Raw genomic sequence first — 20,629 nt, 5'->3', positions numbered from 1 at the left:
CCCTTGGGAAGAAAAACCGTGTGGGTGAGTGCATGCTTGCCCAGGTGCTCTTTAATACCAGTGATGAAACTTGGCTGGCCATTTTAATGGAAAACCTTGTGCCAGGAAGACCAGCATGACACTCCTCTGCACCACAGGGAAGTGCTGATTTTACATCCAAACTCACTCTGGATCTGCAGGGGGAAGGAAGAGCAGAAAGGATCAGCCCGTGGGTTGGTTCAGGTGAGCACTCTCAGCTAACAATGAGAAGATGAGTCCTGAACATATCTGTACTCCCAGATCCCCTTGGGTACAGGCAGCCCAGTGTGGCTCAGGAAAAGAAAACAATGCGGTCATATTTCACATTTTTTTAATTCTCCAGAATTTCCTTTCTGTTCCTCCCCAGTGGGCTCCAAGGTGAGATGGCAAAGTGCAGCCTGGCACAAAGATCTAGTTACATGGAACAAGAGGGGATGGGCACATATAAGCACAGCTAGAGGGTCCAGTTGCAGCAAAGAAATCAAAAGTCTGCTTTATTTTAAAAAAAACACTGCCACGGAAATGCACCTTGATCATGGTGCAGTAATAAGAGTTGTGGGACAGTGCTGATGCCTCCATGGCTCTGCAGCTGCCACTGGGGGAGAAGGGATGAGTGTAGAAACAACCACCTGCATTTCTGCAAGTTCGAGCAGTGCTTTCAATGCAGGGAAGGTCCCTGTCATCCCTGTCAGTGTTGATTTCTCTGTACTCTCCTCTGCCCATCTCCTGGTGCCTGCCCATCTCCTGGAAAGCAGGCATGGAGGAGCCCAATCAGCACCAGCTAACACAGCACAGCCTGGGAGCCAGCTGAAACTGAAGAGTAGCCCAATGTATTCTAAAAAAGAACTTCTTAAATGCCACCTTATGCCAGCAAAAGCAGGAGGGAAGATTTTCACTGTCAAACATGTGAAGAAGCTCTGCAAACCTTCTGCTAAAGCCTCTACTGCCAGAGGTCTAAAAAATGCTCCTTCTTCTGTTCCTTGCCCCAGATCTGTTCTCTTTTGGTTCTGCTGCTTCTTCTCTTTGCCTTTGCTAGCATTAGGACAATTTAAGGATCTTTGAGCATCTGAGTACTGATAACTAGAAGTTTGAAGGCGTTGAGGGAAGGTGTGACTGATGCAAGGGATGGTTGGGGTGGGTCAGAGCCCTTTGTCCAGAAATCAGGCTCTGCCTGCCCAGCACAGCCCATGGCAGAAGGTGAGTGAAAGGCACAGGCTCTCTTACACAAGCTGACGTGGGAATCCCCAGAGCTTCAGAAGTTGCTCCCCCATCTCAGCAACCTCACTTTGATCCATCTGAACCTGGTCTCACAGAAAAGTGTCCATGCTGGAAAGGGTGCCCTGAGTACGGACTCCCACTTAATTCACCCAGGAGCAAGGTGAAAGCAGCAGATGCTTAAAATGCAGGACTGCCAATGCAGGCAGCATTTTAACTGAAGACCAATTCTGACTCTGAAAGTGGACACCCCAGAGGCTGCCCACAGAAACAGAGACTTCACAGTCTTTGCAGTGGGATCGTCCTTGAAATGATTCCCATGGGACTGAATCCACTTCCTGGTTCTATCCTTCAGCCCATCTGAGACTGAAAACCAATTTCCATCTATATATCAAACCTGTGCTTCGGGATCCTGCAGAGCACAGCCCTCCCCAGCTCCAACCCCAACCCCAACCCCAACCCCAGCCTGGGTGGAGATGGACCTTCACAGCCAACCCCGTGGCTGTGCTCACCTGGCACCGATGTCCCCAGGGCGACAAACACGACGGCAGTGACGGAGTCCTTCAGGCCAATGGTGCAGCCAAAGTGGGATGCCAGGTCGCCAATGAAAGCTGTCAGGAGGCCAATCATGAGGATGGAGACAACGAAGCAAGCCCAGCCATTCCAGTAGTCTGTGGGAGGCACGAAGGCAAAAAGGACCTTCCAGAAGACGGTCAGAAAGTGCATCACGTAGTCAAAGCAGGAGGGCAGCTTCTCCTCCCCACATTCATCGTCATCGTCATCTTCCCCTGGAGAAAACCGGCAATGCCTGATTAGATTTGCTCGTCCTGGGGGAGGATGGGCAAAGCTCCTGTGCAAACTGCAGCCCCCAAAATGCTGTGTGTCATGATTTGGGCCCTGGAAGGCCTTGACTTCCAAATATCTTATTTTCCGAGCAATCATCAGAGCTGCTCGATGGCCTTTCCTTGCCCCTTTACACAGCACAGAGACACATCCCAGAGGCAATGGTTTAAAAAAACAACCTGCACTTCAGAAAATGCAAAGCCTCGTGCCAGCACCTCTGCCTGGGTTTAACCATCAGATGCTTTCTGGGACTCAGCTCCTGCTCAAGAGCTCTTCCCCCAGAAGAAGTGGGAAAAAACCAGCCTCGTGCTGGCTGGAGCTGACTGGGGCAGGCAAACCCACCGCGAGCAAGGCCTGCCTCGTGGAGACTCCCACAGGGAAGCCCCTTTTGAGCTGCTCTGAGCTGCTTTCCACAAGTGCCTGCAATTGCTTCCAGCTTTCTGGAAAGGCAGCTGGCTTTGATGGTTGCTGAGCTGCTCTGGTGCTTCACCTTACCTTTGCTGCAAACCAGGATCAGGTAATGGATTTTTGCCTGCCCTAAAGCCTCCCTGCTCAATCACTGGTGGCTGTCCTTCGCTGCTGCATTTCCCTGCCCCTTCACATGTTTCCCTATAAGCCCTGGTTGCCTGTTCCTTGATGTCTGGTCTCTCCTGGGTCAGTGGGGACTCCCTTTCCTGCTCCAGGCATTGGCATCTAGCCTGTCTCTGCAAAACCACTTGGCATCCAGCCTACAAGGAGTCCCACGGTGTGGGGGTGACCCCACCAGGGAGCCCACTGGGGCTGGTGACCCCTTGCCTGAGTCCTGCAGCTCCGAGGAGCTGCCTGGAGAGGCTGCTGGCCAGCCTGTGCCTCGGGCAGGCTGCATGGCAAATGTGGGGCTTCCCCAGCCTGGCGCAGTGCACAACATCACTGCTGTGGCATAGTCAAAAACTCCTCCTGCTCACACTGGAACCACTCCCAGACTTGAAGGGGAGGTAACACTTTTCCAACTAACTCAGTGGGAGCTTTCCTGCTGCCCTTAAGAAACGAGGATGAGTTTGTAAGTCACAAATGTTCGGGATTCCAAGGCCGCTGTAAGTCGTGTTAAAGACATCCCTTGCATTTTGTCTGGTGATTTTCCACGTCTTTGATGCTTTTTGTTTTCCCACCAAGGATGTGGACCACCAGGTCTCCCTGCATGGCTGCTGAAAGAAGCTCCTTAGCAATGGGAAGATGCAAGCTTGGGAGCTTCAAACTCACTATGGCAGAAACAGTAGCTAATCAGCATTATTATTTTGGCAGATATAAATACCCATTCCTGTGCATTGTTGTGAAGATAAGGAACAGTTTTCCAGCCTGGAAAGCCTTTGTTGGCCTGTGTTTTCCCTCAACGTGCAAAGGCTGCTAATGGCAGGATACACCATGCTGTGCTCGTGCTGTAATTCTGCAGCAGATATTTCAATCCTCTGCCAAGCTCAGGGCAGCATCAGGACTGCTATGGACCTGAATCTTTACAGAGATGATGAAACAGCCTGAAAAATGATCACGAATGCCACTGTCATAGCATTCATCCAGATCTGCCTAGCATTTTGTTAAGCAGCCATGATGTCTCTCCTTTGAAGAGCTGGCCAGATCTTGTGGAGGTGACTTGAAACACAGAGTGGCCTCGGATGGTGACCCAGGGGTGCATTCAGAAACAGGCCTGCAAGCCCCAAAGTGTTTTTGCTGTGGAAGAAAGTTTATAGCTTTTGGGTGCAGACTAAAGGAGCTGAGTGACAGGCTCTGGACAGCCCAGAGTGGCACAGCACAGTGTGGCACAGCCTTGTCTGCACCTGCACTGCCCTTCCACAGACCTCACCTTCTGCTGCTCCATCCCCCTGCAAACACTGCCCTGAGCTGATCATTGGGTGGGAAATGGGGGTTTAATGGTTCTTTTCTCAGCTGGGATGTTACATTTTGAAGCGGTGACGGAGGACTTTCACCTGGTATCCAGGGTGAGCTGTGGGGGAAAAACTCAAACCCAGCTTCCAGTGTTTAAGGCATTTTAACTTTTTGGTACAAAGCTTGAGGAGCTAAAGCCTGGGTACCTCCAGAGCTCAGAGACAAACTACTACTGAGATCCACAGCTGCAAGGGACAGCTCATGTCCACCAAAATACATCCCATTTATTAAATGCTTGTTAATCTTCTGTTAGCTCTGATCATGGCTGTATATTCAAGACGTGGGGGCAACAGGGCTTCCACATAACTGCAGTCTTTATGTGTGTCACAGAAATGGCATCCAACCATCAGTGACTATCTTTGCTTTAACATGGGATGCAATTACATAATTGGTTCTGGCATAGATTAGTTTAGCCATATTAGCTACAAAACCTGCAGCAAGGATTGTCTTGCATGATAAGTTCATGCTGAATCCAAAATAATGGGAGGCTCTTGCCTGGAGGCTCTGAGAAGAACTGTGCTACAAGAGGAGGGATCACAATCTGAGGAGAAAGCTGCTGCACAGCGTCCTGCCCTTGTTTTCCAGAGGCAGAGGGTAAATGGTGCTGCCATCATTTTTAATTACCTGGTGCTGGCAGAGGTTACCTCGTATAGTTGAGTTAGAGGTAGGAAGCTGAGCGCTCCCCCATGCATTTCAGTGCACAATTAGCCAGATGAGAGGTAATTGCCTTCCCCAGGGATTTAATTTAAGCTGGTTGATTTTGCCGTAATGTGTGCACACGCAGCCCAGGCTAGGCTGTGAGGTTTTAACATCTAGACAATAAGTAATAGTGTTTCCAGCTGTTAAAACAACATCTGGAGGAGACCTTTCTTCCTTCTTCCACATATATGGGAACGACAACGTATCCTGTACTGGTAAACATGGCACTGGCACCTGTGACAACGGTACCACAAGGCATTTGAGGGACAGGCAATTCTCCAAGGGAGGGAAGATAAAATCACACAGGATCTGGTTCAACCACAGATACGATGTGCTGCTGCAGTTATTGGGCTGCTGAGCCATAATCCTCCAGCCACAGCTGGCTGGGGCAGCAGGAGTTCCAGAGAACAGGGCGTGTCAAGGGAAAATTTTGGCTCACGGTGAGGCTTTGCACCCTCACTACTGCGTTGTCCTCACCGCAGAGGTACAGGGAGAACCAGGGAAGGGGAGCACTGTTGCTTCACACCAGCCTCATTTATGCCACTCCAAATTTCCACACTGTGTTCACCTCCCAGATCTCTCCCACTGAACTGACTTTTCCCCCTCTGCCGTCTGCTGCCAAGCCAAGGTGTTGCTCTGCCTGGTGCTACAGACACGCTTCACGCAGAAGGTTTCCTACACACGAGACAAGGTGCCCTCACAAAAGGCTTTAATCAGCTGCCTTATTTATGCAGGCTCTGTAAATAACTCTGCCACCTGCTCTGCCTCCTGCTGCTCCACTACAGTCTGCGCTGCTGATGCAGCCAAGCCGAGCTGGGAGCGAGGGTGATCGTAATTCACCTGGAGCTGTGGCCCAAACTCACCCGCGCTGACAGTAATGGCCTCAATAAACTGCTCCCTCCAGCTGTTTGTGCCAACCACCAGGGCCAGGTTCGTCTTCTTAATGAGCTTGTCCACCGTGTTCTGTGGATGGAGATGCAGAGCAGAGAATTAGGGGCTGCAGATACTGGGCTAAAGCCCACCAGTGCCACTGCTTATGGCCATGTCTTTATGGAACAAGCTCGGCAGATTTTAAGATCAAGAGACCCAAATGTAAGTACTTGCAATTTCTTTTGCTGCTGCTAAAAAAGACCTTTGGAAACCTGCTCGTGGATGGGAGTTTGAACCATCTCAGAGCCACAGTTAGGGTACCCTGTTATATTTTTATACTACAGAAAAATGGAAAAGATAATGAAGTGGCCAGTTTTCAGCTCTTGGCTTGGCCCATGCATTCAGGGCAGCTGAGCTGCACAACCACTACTTGCATTTGGGGTTATGAGCCCTTTGCACTGGGAGTGCCAGGCTTGGGGCTCACTCAAGGCTGCCTGTAAGTAGGACCAGTGTGTAGAACTCACTGTGAGAACAGGGTCACGTTTTAAAGCAACCTGCAGCATTTGGGAGCCCAGCTCCTGTTCTGTGTGTGATTCCATGCACTGCCTCACTTTGCTCCAATACCATCAACATGTGCCTCCCAGTGCTCCCTCCTCTACGCCTTCCTACAGATCCCTCCCTCCTCTACACCTTCCCTCACAAAAGGAGTGTGGGGGGGAAGAAGAACAGGCATGCAGGATGTAAACAGTACCTTGAACTCGTAGGATTCCTCAATGATGATCTCAAGTTTGGTGTGCTCCCCCAGGACTGGGCGCCCCATCTCTGCGATCCGGCGCTCTTCCTCCTCCTTGCTGGTCAGTGGCTGCTTTTCTTCGTTCTCCTCTGCAAAGCAAAGAGCCCGGGGGTGAACCGGGCCCAGCCGGTCACTCTGGCTCTGGTCTCCTGTCAGAGGGGGAGGTCAGGAGGCCTCTGGGTGGGAGTGTGAGTGACAGAACAGTGGAGAAGGAGTTCATGGAGCAACAGACAGGATAGTTGTATGAAATGCTACCAAGAGGTCTGCAACTCATCCAACCTTAGGAAGAGTCCTGCTCATCCTGGGGCTGGGGAATAGTTTATTGCTTGGTAATTGCTGCCTGTCCCACAGGGCTGCTGGGAAGGGGAAAGATCAGCACTAAGGCTGCTCCATTCCCCAGCACTCCAGGTTCTGCACTGAGGTACAGTCAGGGCAGTTCCACCAGCCGGTCACAGCAAGAGAGCTCTGACAGCAGCCCCTGGGCTGAGACACAGATGAAATCTTGGCCCTGCCTCCTTCTGAGCAGGGCTTTGCCTTGGAGAGGGGGCTGGCAGCCAACGCCTGCTGTGATGGCAGGGCTGGAGGGAAGAACACAGATGTAAGAAGCCATCCACAGGCCAATGCCTGGCTCCAAACCCTAAAAGAGGAGGCAGCAGAGGGACTACAAGACCAGTGAAGTAGGTCTGCACCTCCACTGTCATCTGGGTGACCTCTGGGGCATGGGGACTGCAGGCAGCACGCCCTTTGTCACTGTCCCTTGTGCAGACCCCACTGAATTCCCTTCCAGTCCACCTGAGGGATGGGCAGAAGAACATCAGGGCTAAAAAGAAGAGCTAAAAAGGACTGGAGTTAATCTGTCAGCAGGCACACACCCCAGTCAGCCCGTGGGAGACTGACATGGTGCCACACCACAGGTACCTTGGATGGAGACCACGGTGCAAGGAAGAGGATGATCTCTAGCCTGGACCTTCCTGAAGACAGGTTTGCCTATTGAAGCGATCAGCAGGAGATCAGAAGGGGGGACTGCACCCACTCTACAAGCTGTCCCCGTGCAGTTAGTAAACTCCACTCTTATGTCACACGGGGTTAGTGCTGCTCCCTCACTGGCTGCCCCTTGTGGCACAGAGTTGAGGGAAAGCCCTTCTCCTCCTGCAGGCCAAAGAGACCCACCTCGGAGCCAGAGCCTCCTAGATCTGAATTTATGTTTCCAGGGGCTCCTGAGGAGCAATGTGTGGGACCCAGGACCTTCTCATCCCATGTCGTTCAGCTGAAGGAGGGAAGCTGGGCGGGCTCATGCCAGAGGAGCCAGCCCTGCTGCTGGGTCTCGCTGCTGGGAAGGGCAGGGGCTGCACATCTGAAGCAGCCATGGGGTCCTGCCCCTCCCGCAGCGCTCGGGCACCTGGCCCAGGCCTGGCAAGTGAGGAGAGAGCCCTGTGCGCAGGGAGGGGACAACTGGGCCAAACGGAGAAGCCCACCCTGCTCCAAGACATGGAGAGGGGGTGCTTGTCGCTTCGGGGGTGACAGGTCACCCTCCCCACGGCGGGGTTAGGCGTGTGTGGCAGGCAGAGCACTCTGTGAGAGGACACGGTGTTAACGGGACCGGCCGGGCCGGGCAGGCCGCGGCTCAGCGCCTTCTTACCCTTCCAGAGTTTCCCTCCAGGACAGAACAAAAGCAAAGAGGAAACCAAGAGGAAAGAGCAGGGTGAGCATATGGCCATTAAGAGAAAGGAACAGGGGGACAGGGGAAGAGTACAAATCCATACCTGTGATGGTGAAGCCACCTAGATGAAACCAAAAATGAGAAAAACAGAGAGAGAGAGAGAGAGAGAGAATAAATGAGGATTAGCATTTGCACATCAACACAGACATGGTGGCCCTTCCCTGCCCCGCTGTGGACATGGGGTCTGCTCCCCAACACACACCCCAGCGATAGCGTGGAGAGACCTGAACACACGCTTTTCAACCCACATCTGCAAGCTGCCACCCCTTGGTGCCTGATATATGCTGTGCAAGGGGTGAAGCCTGCCCTGGGGCTGCGGGTGCGTGGGGAACGAGGGTGCCCACTCCCCAGCTGCCCGACCCTGGAGGTGGCCAGCAAGGAACTTCAAAGGCTGTTTAGGCTCCAAGTCTCCCCAAGACAGGAGGCAAAGTTTGTACTGTCTCTTCAAAAAGGATTGGCCAACTTTCCTGTCCAGCCACAAGCATCCCTCAGTCGCCAGGAAATCCTGTTTTGCCACGCCAGTTTAGAGGTGATGGGTTCATTTGTGTGGCACGGGTTTGTATCTCGGGGTGCTGGCAGGTGCTGTAATAGCACCACCCCCCCAGAAATGCTCCTTGCACCACCTCTTAATATTGGTGACTTTGGGGCTCTACTCTAAGGGAAGATAGGGCATTAGGTACCTGAGCTTACTTAAACAGTGCTGACCACCCTAAAAGAGAATGCTGTGAGCAAAGAAAAACATCAAGCAAAATCGACTGTCTTCCAAAGATAGGCAAACCAGAAAAATGGAAAGGAAAAAATGAATGCGCTTACCAAGCTCATTCAACAACAGGGCTGTGAAGGAGACAGAGACAAACACAGAAGAAGAAAAGTAAATGAATAATGAAATCAAAAGGGATATCCACAGAAAGACACCAGATCCCAGGGCAGAGATTTCAGATCTGTAAAGCTGCAGGATACTGTTAGCATTAAGAGAAAGACGCTAAACAGAAATGTTTCATGGGATTGTGGATTTAAAATAAAAACCACTGCAAACATGGGGTGGATATGGGATTACAAGACACACTCCAAAAAATTCATTTTTCCCCTTTGAATTGTATGTGCAAGATCTTCCATTGGTCTCAGAGGCAGTTCTGCCCCGGGGGGGGACACAAGATGTCCCATGTGCAGCAGCTACTGGCTTTGACCTCCTCCAGCTGCCTGATGGGGAGCAATGGCTCCGGCAGCAGCTGCACTTTTGGCACAGACAATGAGACAAGAAAAGTCTGTGGCAAGGCTCGGCTCAAGGGTCCTGTTGCTCAACATTTTAGATCTCCAAAACGAAGGAAAAAGCCTCTCCCTCAGTGCCCTGGTGGATGTTGGGCACCACCATAGCCCAGGGGTGACATTTCAGAGATGCCCTTGTGTCTCTGAGCACGCTGCTCCTCCTGCCTCGCTGCTTCTTGTACCAAACCAAGTACAAGGAAACAAAAGATGAAAAAAAAACCAAAACAAAACAAAACAGAACACCCAAACAAATTGCATGGCCAAAGCAGCAAATAGCTGCTTTAAATAGTCCTTTAAAGTTTTGTCTTGTCTTCCTCTTAGCAAGCTGGCAAGCCTGATCTTCTCTCAGGTTTCCCCAGTTATCTTTGTGACTGGGAAGATAAGAATTTTTTTTCCTTTTCCTTTTATTTTTAGATAAAAATCTCATCTGGGATCTCCAGAGCTGGTTTTAAAACCTTGGATCTGGAGAGCACATTTGCTCCTGCTGGACTTGCAAGGCTGAGCCCCACTGGCCCCTGTGGGCAAGACTGGAGCTGCTGACTTGAGTCATCCATGTGTAACTTTATCCTGGCTGCACTGTCCATGCTCCACAGATGCCACCAGCTCCATTTAATGACACAGACCCCACCTGCAGTGCCTGAGTCATGCCAGTGTCTGATTTTTTAGCCCAGCTTTTGTTAGGTAGTCACCTCCAGCAGGGAAGCTGATGGAGGGGACAATGCAGCTGACTTAGCACCTGAGCTGAAGAGGAACGTGGCATGTTCCCACTCAGTGTGGGGACCACTGAGGGCCCTCTCTGTTCTGTAAAATAAATATTATAGCCTAATGCCTGCTGGAGGGAGAGCTGATGTCCCAGAAACTAGAAAGCAGCTCCACAGCAGAAAAACCAAATCTTCTGCAAAGGCTTTAATAATGGTCCCTCTCTTAAGTAACACTAAAAGTGCTTCTTGCTCAGCCACTGGTAGTGTGCAGAACCAGCCATTGCCATGAATCCTCGTTTAACTTTCTAGCAGAAAAAAAAGCATGGGAAAATAGGTGAACTCTGTCTTTTGAGGAAGTTTGGCATTTGGTTTAGTATTGTGATGAAAGAGGAAATTGTTTTTATTATTCCTGTGAGAAGCTATTATCCAATGCAGAGCCACGAAACTTCATTTGAGCATAACCTGATTTACCTAAACTGATTGCATCTCATGATATTACCTACTTGGGCTGTGATTTTAGTCTATTTTCGGATCCTAGTGCCAGTATAAAAAGGCTAAAATTACTGCTCTGGCCATGCATTTTATCTCAAGTGAAAGCTGTTTTGTCTTCTGATAAAAATGATGCAGCATTGCCCTTTTCACTTGTCGAGGCTGGATGTTCTCTCTGATTAAATGAAGGTGCAGCTGCGGTGCAGCAGGGGCAGCACTCCCAAAATGTCTCTGGGGATGCTCCCCATCCCCTGCCCGGGTGCCCCGGGGTGGTGCCAGGAGCACTCCTCGCTCCCTGGGGTGGGATGGAGTCCTCTCCAAACGAAAGAGGAAAGAAAACAGAGCAAAAAGGTGCAGCGGCCAAGCTTCAAAGGAGGGAGGGCAAAACGGCCAGGAGCCAAAGTGCGAGGAGAAAGGAGTGTGAGAGTAGGGAGACACAGAGAAAGCGGCAGCGCCTCGAGAGCTGGTCTGGTTTTACTCTCACACCTTTCATTCCTCGTCGTAGCCACACCGGGTCCCCAAGCACAAGGAAGAAACTGCACTCTTTCTCATACTCCTCACGGTCAAGTACTCTAAGGGTAATGAATTTCCTGTGGGAACACAAGACAAAGGCAAACACATGATTGGCATGGCACACACATGCAGGTCACGTCCGCCCGGGTGCTGTGGTGACAGAGATGGTTGGCTGGGGGAAAGGGGGCTGCACATCCCCCCTGGGGCATATGGGGAAGGGCAGGAGCATCCTCACCACCCGGCCGAGGTCGTGCCATGGTGGCCTGGGGACAGGCTGTGCTCAGGGGGGATGGGGAGTGGCCTTGCTCCTGCCCTTTTCCATAGGCACCGGGGATGTGAGCTCGGTGTTGCAGGTGCCAGACATGAGTGAGCCAGACAGGGACACACAGGCTGGGCTCAGCCCCGGAGCACATCCCCCACCTTTCTTCTCACTCATCTCCACCAGCCGGGGCTCCCCGATCTCTAGGTAGAAGGTCTTGTTTTTCTCATACTCCTCATCATCTATCACCTTGATTGATATCGTTTTGCTGGAACAGAGAAGAAGAAATAGAGATTCAAGAGTAAGGGGGGAAAAGGGAGGAGGAGAAACAGGGAGCAGAACAGGAGAAGGAGAAGAAGGTAGAGGAGGAAGGGGAAAAGAGCAGGAAAAGGGGGCTGTGGACAGAAAACAGTGGTTTTGGTGGCACAGGCTGGAGGGACAGCACAGTCAAAAGCAAAGGGCAGGAGCCAATGGGCCAAGCTTGCCTCAGGACGGGCACAGACCACGGAGCACCAGCAGCCTGCAGGTGCCATCCTCACTGGCATGGCCAGGTTGGGCCAACCTTCCCCAGAGATGTCTTGGCAAGACATGTCCCTTTCCAAAAACCTGTGGTATAGAGCAGCCCCTTGGCAGCTGGCACACGTTGCATGGGCACAAGCACTGGGAACCAGCACAGACCAAGCCCCTGGAAGCATGATGCACTGCTCAAGCTTGGCAATGGAAGAGGCTCTGTCTCCCCAGGCTCAGCAGATTCATTAACAACATCATGATCAGCTGCTCAGTTTGGGCTTTGGAGGTTCTGATTTATGAGCCTGAAAGGGATGTTGGAGTTAGGACTTTTTCTGTGAAGGGAATGCAAAGGAAAAATAGCCTTTCTGGTTAGGGCAGGCACAAGGAAAGCTTCGCTGACGGTGGGATTTTACTTCTTAAATGTTACTTCCCAAGCAGTACACTCTTTCCCAAGCCTTCAAGGTTTAGTCCTCTCCCATTAGAGAGCTGAGCAGCAATGCCCTCTCACATGACCCAGGGGTTGCTGAATTTGCCCCTGGAACATCATCAGGACAGGTCTGAAGGCAGAGTGACTGCTCAGAGCACAGCCACAAGCACACACCACACAAGCTGAAAGCCTCACAGGAGTCTGCAGCCACTAGGAGAGAGATTTGCTCCTTGAGCCACCCAGTGATGTAAAACCTGCTCTTCCAGAGGAAGAAAACTAGCACAGAGGTGTTTCAGCTCTTTCCAGGGACTCACAGAAACAGCTGGCTGAAAGCTGCTCACCAGAAGGTGACCAAATCTGGGGTACAAACATGGGCTGGTGTACCTGTGCTCCTGTGGTCCTTCCTACAGTGCAAAGCTATTGCAAAGACAACACAGACAGAAATCCAGAGGCCTCTGCTCCTCCTTGGAGGCTCTGCTCACTGTCCTGGCACTGCAGTGGGGACAGGACCTCCTCCTGGCTTTCATCTTGAACCAGACAAGTAACGGCACAAAACAAAAAGCCAAGGCAGTGATTGCAGTCCTGTGTTTGCTTCTGGCTGGGTTTGCTTTCCCCCTGCACTCACCTGACAGCACTGCCCTCCTGTGAATGCTTTTACCTAAACCAGCTTTCCCACTGTTCCCTCCCTGCCCAAGCCTGAATGCCCTGTCCTTCAAAGAAATGTCTCCCACCCCACCCCTGGCTCCTCTGCACTTTCCACGAGCACCCAGCACAAGCTGAAGCAGCCCCAAGGCTGCTCCAAGATATGATAAAGGAGGTTCTGCTGTTCCTGGCAGGTCCCACCACTGAAACCCATAAACATGGAAGAAAGCCACGCTCTAGGGGAGTGAAATTGAGGCCACACTGCCGTGATTTCTGGCTTTCTCCTCTCCCTGCACATCTGCACTGGCCACCCAGAGCCCCTCTGTTAAGCTGACAAGTACTTGGCAGCAGAGTCAACATTTTCTACTCATTCAGGGTAAACACCTCAAGCACTCGGAGGAACAGCCAGGATGATTTCTTGTGCTTTTTGCTGTGAGTCAGAAGTGTATTAAGTTTGCCCTTCATGCTTTTAATGAAACCATTTATTCAAGAGTAAGTGATGGCTGTGAAAAGTGTAACAATGCAGCACGGCTCAGTGTAATTGTATTTTATAATGAATATCCGTAATAATTTGTTCAGTTTGTAATTATTGCTGCAATAGGTTTGTACATAGGAAAAATGGTTACCAAGCAGGCATCTGATCTTGCTTTGCATTGTTGAGTTAGGGGAAATGATCATGTATTAAAAAACTAATGAAGGATATAAAAATGCTCTCAGTTAAGCTTTCAAAGAGAACCTGATAGAATTACCAGAATGGCACAATTTCAGAAACATTACTAACAAAATCAATAATTTTCCTGACAGCTCCCATTAAAATACACACTGCATCCTGGCCTCATGCAGGAAAACCCCCCCAGGAAAGTTAATTAAGAGACGTGCCTTCTTAAATTCTGAGGGCAGCAGAGACATCAAGACATAAACTTCCTATGGGTGTACTCTGGCTTGCCATGTGTGGCACTCCTCAAAGCCCCACAAAATAATTCTCCCTTACAAAAAGAAATGTGTGTGCCAATTAAAAAAAATAATAATCTCTGATGCTTAGATACAACAGCAATAGGACTTCACAGAATAAAGCAGAGTAACGGGGCTTTAAGTGCCACTGCCAGGAGGTGGTGGTGTTATGCAGTTTTCCAAGTGATCATTCCGGGGTGAGAGCAAGTGCCCTGTGTTGGGTAGAGTTGTGTGCTGCTGCCGCTGCTTCTGCTGCACAAGGCTGCTGGGAAAACGGGTAGGCAGAACAAATGGCAAGTCTGCTCTCTGAGTGGATTTCCAATCAGCAAAAATTGCTGAGGCAAATTTGTCCCTGGGATGATACTGCAATCCTGGAGGAAAGGATTACCTCCTAATGGTGTTTGAGAAACAGCAAGGATGTGAAAATGACACAGGCTGTTGTTAGAGCGTGCCTGATCTCCATCACAGCCTTCTGCCTGCTACAGAGCCCCTTCCCAGGGTCCTGCACACACGTGGCCAGTGCAAAGGAGGAGGACCAGGCAACTGCACCTTCTATCCTGCAGTAGAATAAGGGCTGCTGTCTACAGCAATCCAGGACAGGCACTGATGCCCCCCTGCTCCTGCTGGACCCTTCCATGTGGTCCCTGCTTCTCACTCCTCTCCCAGGTCTGGGACGTGGTGGGAATGAGCATGGGCAGAGCCAGGATGGCTGCCTGAGGCATCTGTCCCTGGACTTTCCCAGCTAGACACAGCGGGATGGGGAGACCAGAGTCCCCACAGCACAAGTGCCTTCTGAAATCTGCATTTAAGATCTCTGTCTCCTGTGGCTCAGAGCCTCTGCCAGAAGAAGCTGTGATAGTGCATAGCAGAAAACCAAAGGGACACTTATTAGCACCCTGAAACCCCTCATGCTGTGTCACTGCAGGGCCAGGATCCAGGAGTCCCAAAGCCACAAGACACAGGGGAAAAAACCCAAAGGATGAAAGCAGCCTCTAAACCATTACACATTTTCTTCACCTCGTGGGAATCTGGGGTCAATACAGAGGCTGTTTCCAAGCTGCCCCTTCTAGACAGAGCCTGAGAATCAGCTTTGATTTGGGGCTGACAGTGGTGTTTTGCCATAACCTAATGTCCACAGGAGCTGGGTATTTAAGCCAAACACTCAAGATCCCATGAGTGCACAACACCACGGCCCTTGGAACAGCTGGATTAGTTTTTTACTCTTTTGACCCTCAGTCACGCTGCAGGTGGGAAAGAACAATTTCTGAAGAATCATGAGGATAGAGGTCCTGTGTTGACATAAATCACCAGTCTTGACACATATTCCTTTCTCCAGTGCTACCATGGGGCAAGTTAGCAGCAAACCAGGGCTGATGCTGCTGGGTTTTCCTTGCATTGGTGTTGGGTCCATCTCACCTGAGCTAAGGAGCCCTTCTCTGCCATCAAGACTGAGGGCATCCATGACTGTTGGCACTTCTGTGCCAGAAGTTGCACTTCTCCGAGTCTGCGGTCCAAGCAATTGCTGAGGGAATGAATTTAATCTCATTTCCATGTACTGGAAATCAAAGAGTAAACAGGTCTTGCAGAATTTCAGCTCCAGCTCTTCTCCTCTTGCAGACACCCAGCAGCAACAGAAGAGGGGTGGTGACTTTGTGTATGTGTCACACAAAGCTCTGCCCTCGCTCCAAGTCCAATGCTCTCCATCAGGACTTATTTTTCCTTTCAAACCAGGCTGTTTCATTCAAACTGAAGAGGCCTTTTATCACACATAACCCTTAGTTACAGCAGCCCATGGAAAAGTCCTCTTGGCTGGTGATGCTCTAGGGAAGAGCTGCTACACCAACGTACAATGGCAAAAGCAGGACAAGAAGAGAAGCAAAGCTTAGTGCAAAATGCCAGCTGGGGAAAGCACCCTGAGAGCAATCCCAGAAGTGTGCAGGGACAGGTGCATATGTAATAGCTAGAACAGTCTGGCACAGGGTGACAGGAGCAGGACAGAGATCAACAGCAAAATATTTCTCTATGAGTATTTTTTTGACCGCAGGAGAGAAAATGAGTATAGCACGGGGCAAAGATATAAGGATCTGGAACTGCCAGCTCTCCTGTCTGCACTGGCCTTTTCCCTCAAGGGATCAAATGGCATCAGAAATGATTGGTGAGGATCTCTGTGGACCTTTACATTCCTTTTGAACCCAAATATCTGCACAGTCATGACACACCTGTGGAAATCCTGAGTATGTTTGCAAAAATCCTGCCATTCCCAATGTACACTGCATTGCTTAGCTCAGTGAAATGGCAGAAACGCCTCTCCTGGCTCAGACAAGCAAACAGCATTGCAACCACAGGAGCCTGGAGGGCATCAGCAGCCAGTTCTGGAAAGATTCAGGCAGGACATGCTGGAGGACAGGGGACATCATCCAGGGCACTTCTTGGCAGGGCCAGATCTCCAGGAGCAGAGATGTCACAAGTCCACCGCTCACTTCCTCAGCTCTCTTTCAGAACCACAGTCATGCCAGAGCTGGAATGGCCAAGAAGTTCTGCACACAGTCAGTAGTGGTGTCTCCAGTGGGCCAGGAAAACAATAAACACACAACCAACTGTCAGAGCAGTCAGTAACAAGCTTGCCCAGGAGAACGTGGCACGCTGCTGCTGTCTGCACAGACACTCGTTCCTGAATCAGCAGAGGGAATGATGCACTTCTGCAGCTTGTCACCCAGCCAGCTTCCACTGATTGCCCAGGAGAGCCACAGGAGTAGCTTGGAGGATGTTCAGCTGCAGATTCACAGCTACAACATCCAGGCTGGGCAGTCAGGAGTGGGCTGTGCTGCCTAAGCCTGGTGCTGCCAGCCCTGATGTCCCAAGAGACCAGCACTTCCCACCCAAGAGGGCCATCGGTTTCAGTGAGGGAATGGCCATGAGGGACACATGTTCTGGAGGTGACATTGCAAAGCCACATCCATCAGTGCTGCCTGTCCTAGCATGAGCTCCCAGACTCCCACAGACCCCTGCCACATTGATTTCTCACACGTCTGCCTGTCAGCCCAATCACTTAATTAGCTGAAGTTAGAGCTTGCCATGAGACATGGGCACGTGGCTTGGGAAGCTCCCAGGCTCACACAGGTCACTGGACAGTGCCTGTGCAGAGGGGCTTCAGGGCAAGAAAACTCCCAAATCATCATCATCATCATCATCATCACCACCACCACCACCTGAGACAGAGGGCAGGGCCACATCACAGTGAGGAGCCTGGACCAGATCCCTGGGCATGGTTGGAACCAACCACCAAGAGCAGCTTTCCTGCTCAAATTCCTGACAGATAATTGAGGAAGGAAGTTGCTTGTTGCTGGGAAGAAAAGGAGGTGAAGAAAAGGGGGCTTTTCTTTCATCAGCTGACAACAAAATTGCACCTTATGGTGAGGAGGTGGCAGCCTCACGTACAGAGACACCCAGGTCCATGGTGGAGGTGTTTGTCCCAGCCACAGGGCGTGTGTGTGTGGTGGGGGACACAGATGAGGGCAACGTGACACCTGCTCAGCCAGCACAGGGACAAACCTTCCTGAGGGACAGAAGAGGGGCAAAAATGGGCAATATTATGTGAAAGACCTTGTGCCACACGTGCTTTTAGCTGTTCAGCAGTGATCTTTGGCAGAGGAGAGGGTTCATCAGGGTTTCTGTCCCTGCTGATGGGTTCCCATCTGTGTAAGATGTCCCATGAGTCACCCATGCAGGATCCTTTGCCAAACCAAGCCTTGCTGACATGAAATGTCTGTACTTAATGAAAATTTTGCCTGCAGCGCACTGCAAACATGACAGGGAGGGAAAAGGAAAACCTGCCTGAAACGAAGCATGACGCATGCTTTGGGAAGTAAGGATGTGAGCTGATCTGATGTGGCAGCTTGGTTTGCTGGTCCAGCAGCCCAGGTTTGCATGGGGCTTCACACTCCAGTGCCTCCCAAAACCATCGAGCAAACCAGCCTGGACACCGCAAACAAGGGGAGGGGGAAGTGGAAATGGTCCCTCTGTACCTTCCCCCCACCTCTGGAACAAAAAATTCATCTGGCTACCCCCATTTTCTTGTATGGCCTCCACTTCTTTCCCCAAGGTCTCCTGAATCAGTCAGACCGCAGGGCTGTGTTGTCATTTCCATGTCTGCATAAACCAACTGCTCCCCTGGCCTCGGGATGTGCTGAGTTTAAATGACAACATACGGCTCAAATACATACCACCGTCCTGCTCCAGAGCATCACTACCAGGAAAATGCTGGAAAAAGATCCAGCCTGCTCTTCCTTGGCCTTGCACAAACACAAGGCATGAGAGGTGGTCTGCAGAGACAGGAAGACTGAGGGCTGTTGCTGCTCGAATAGCTGGGAGCTGACAGGCACAGCTGATGCTCAGTGTCTCAGAAAATACTTTTTAGGAGCAACGATTGCCAGGTAAGATGATTTCACATGCCAGACTGAATGCTGCTTGACTCTCCTCCTAGGAAGACCACATTGAGAAGGATTTGTCAGATCAGAAATGTTTTTCTGGCGAATCCTCAATGTTTGCTCTGATGTGACTGTGAATTCTGTGCTCTGACTAATGCACTTCTTCATCCATCTGCCAGTGTCATATCTTGCAAGGGACCAGCTGGATGAAGATGAATGAGACTCTCTTGATCTGCCCCAAACCAGTGCCTGAGCCTTCGGTCATGCTTAAATGTTTCCACAGCTGTGGCCTCCTCTTCCATGGCTCTGGATGTGGTGGCACCAGGACAAAGCTGTTTTCCCAATCTCATTGCCATGCATGTCTAGTGATTACAATCCACAGCCCTTGAAGCACCCAGAGTGCCTGCTGAAGGCAGGATCCCTGAGGGATCAAACAGGAGAGACCCATCTAGATCAGTGTCTGCAGCTCCAAGGACAGCTTGCACAAAGAGTGCAATACCACTGATGACTAGGAGGGAAAACACATTTGATGTGAATTTGATCAAAAACACCCCCAGCAGCAATTACTTAAGGTACCTAGGAAAGCTGACAGAGTAGAAATAACTTCTCCCCTGGCTGTGCACAGCCCTGCCCATGCCAGCTGAAAACTGCATTAGTCCTGAAAAATCCAGCCTGTGCTGCAAGCAAAGGATTGACTTCCCAGGGCTCAGCCCAGCCCAACATCCTTGCTCAGTATAAAAGCCTGCAAATCCCACTTCTAAGCCTACAGGGTTAAGAGCCAAAATCTGGCATTTCCCCCTAGTCTGCCTTTCTGGGATTTTCTCTTGACTGACCTGGCTGGGCAGTCAGGTCTGTGGATAGTCCAGGCAGATAAATAAGGGGACAGTAACTTGGCACACAATTGCTTCTTGCACCCAAATATACATCCAGCTTTTCTTTGCAGCCAGGTTCCTCCTCATGACAATAATTGCTTTCACCTTTCAAATAAATATGAGTTGCTCTTCCCCCTGTGCACCTGGATAGTTGCCATGACAATGCTCCTCAAACAGAAGACATCACTCTTATTTATATGGCTTTTGGCCTCCACAAAATGAATTTCAATGAGCAACTGCCAGCAAAAAAGGGCATTTCTGCAGTTCTGTAAATCATTTAGCAAACTTTGCTGAGTTAAACCTGACTGAACAAAACAGTGGGGACCACCAGAAATAATAGGTCAATGTCTAACAGCACGGCTTCAGCATCAGGAATCAGGATTCAAGGAAGCCCCAGATACTTGTGCTGTGCATGAACTGCTCCAGCACTGCCACTACAGCAAGACTTTGTATCAATCCTGGCAGTGTTTCCCTCCCAGGGAAGGCACGTTTCAATTCCTGCTCGCCTGGGTTTCAGGGCGAGGGAGAATTTCCCTTCTTATTTGGGAAGACACTTGACAAGGAGTCTTGATTGTGCCCTGCCACTCTGCCAGGGCTGCTGACAGCCAGCTCTGCTGCTGGAAAAGCAGCTGTACATGGGAAAAGAAGGAGAAGACGAGGAATGCTCAGTGACAGCGGAGGGCATGCCACAAAAATTCAAACAGCAAACATCCATACAGAGTGTGCAGGTCTGCTTTCAAGAGCAACATCCACTGTCATTTCAGCTCCATGCTCAGCCAGGCATGAGTCTGCCTCCTCTTATTTGATGGCTGGCCCCAAAGATCAGGCCCTGCTTTTCCAGACACTCCTCTGAAACTCCTGCTGTGGTGACCCAGCAGCAGGATCAAAGCCTCCCGATGGTGTGGCAGGAATGAACACTTGGCCATCACTACATTTATCATCCCTTGCCCAGTGAAGGATGTGAGGGACGGATTTCAAGACTTGGACAGTAGACTCACACTGAACTTTTTTTAGAAGTTGTCAGTTATCCTCTGCCAGGGTTCTAGGGAGGCTCAAGTGGAATGCTCACAATTTAGCATTTTTAAGTGACTGGATGCAGAGTTCACCCCTGGTCCAGACTCCCTTTGGCAAATCCCCCGTGCTGGGACAGTATCAGAGGTTACCCGATGGTATAAAAGACATGGAGTGTCTGGGTACCAGCACATGAAATGCTGTCATTATAAAGGCTTGAAAGATCAGGGATGCTCATTTCTGAAGACCATCACCCAAGCTGAGAGCTACACCCCAGTGCCTTGCCTTGCTGTCACTATGCCACCAGGATGGCCCTGCGAGGGAGGTGATGCAGGTCCTGCATTCTTGTCCTTTCCATCAAGGGATAAGGACAGCAAGCTCAGATAATGCCCCACAAAGTAATCAGCCATCCCCAGAGAGGGGCTGCTGCTGGGACAATGCTGCCTTAAGCAGAGACACTGCTTGGACCATTAAGTCAACAGA

The 20,629-nt window shown here is 50.7% G+C and overlaps 1 protein-coding gene across 8 annotated transcripts in view; it reads right to left on the bottom strand.

Moving 5' to 3' along the window:
• Window positions 1-20,629, bottom strand: part of SLC8A1 (solute carrier family 8 member A1) — a 106,503-nt gene that overhangs the window by 2,842 nt on the left and 83,032 nt on the right. For 2 of the 8 annotated variants that reach the window (XM_068186475.1, XM_068186481.1), the window contains 6 exons: window positions 11,021-11,124; window positions 8,892-8,912; window positions 8,122-8,139; window positions 6,317-6,447; window positions 5,559-5,658; window positions 1,746-2,021 (listed from right to left, as the gene is read on the bottom strand). In XM_068186475.1, coding sequence (XP_068042576.1) covers window positions 1,746-2,021; window positions 5,559-5,658; window positions 6,317-6,447; window positions 8,122-8,139; window positions 8,892-8,912; window positions 11,021-11,124 — 650 coding nt within the window. Of the gene's footprint in view, window positions 1-1,745; window positions 2,022-5,558; window positions 5,659-6,316; window positions 6,448-7,276; window positions 7,346-7,997; window positions 8,013-8,121; window positions 8,140-8,891; window positions 8,913-11,020; window positions 11,125-11,467; window positions 11,575-20,629 lie in introns of all 8 variants that reach the window. The other 6 variants (XM_068186478.1, XM_068186480.1, XM_068186482.1 and 3 more) reach the window with 5 other exon arrangements.

This window comes from Anomalospiza imberbis, chromosome 3, assembly GCF_031753505.1.
Source record: "Anomalospiza imberbis isolate Cuckoo-Finch-1a 21T00152 chromosome 3, ASM3175350v1, whole genome shotgun sequence".
In the NCBI taxonomy this organism is placed as follows: domain Eukaryota; kingdom Metazoa; phylum Chordata; class Aves; order Passeriformes; family Viduidae; genus Anomalospiza; species Anomalospiza imberbis.
Note: the sequence above shows the minus strand (reverse complement) of the source record. Positions and strands in the feature narration are given on the sequence as shown.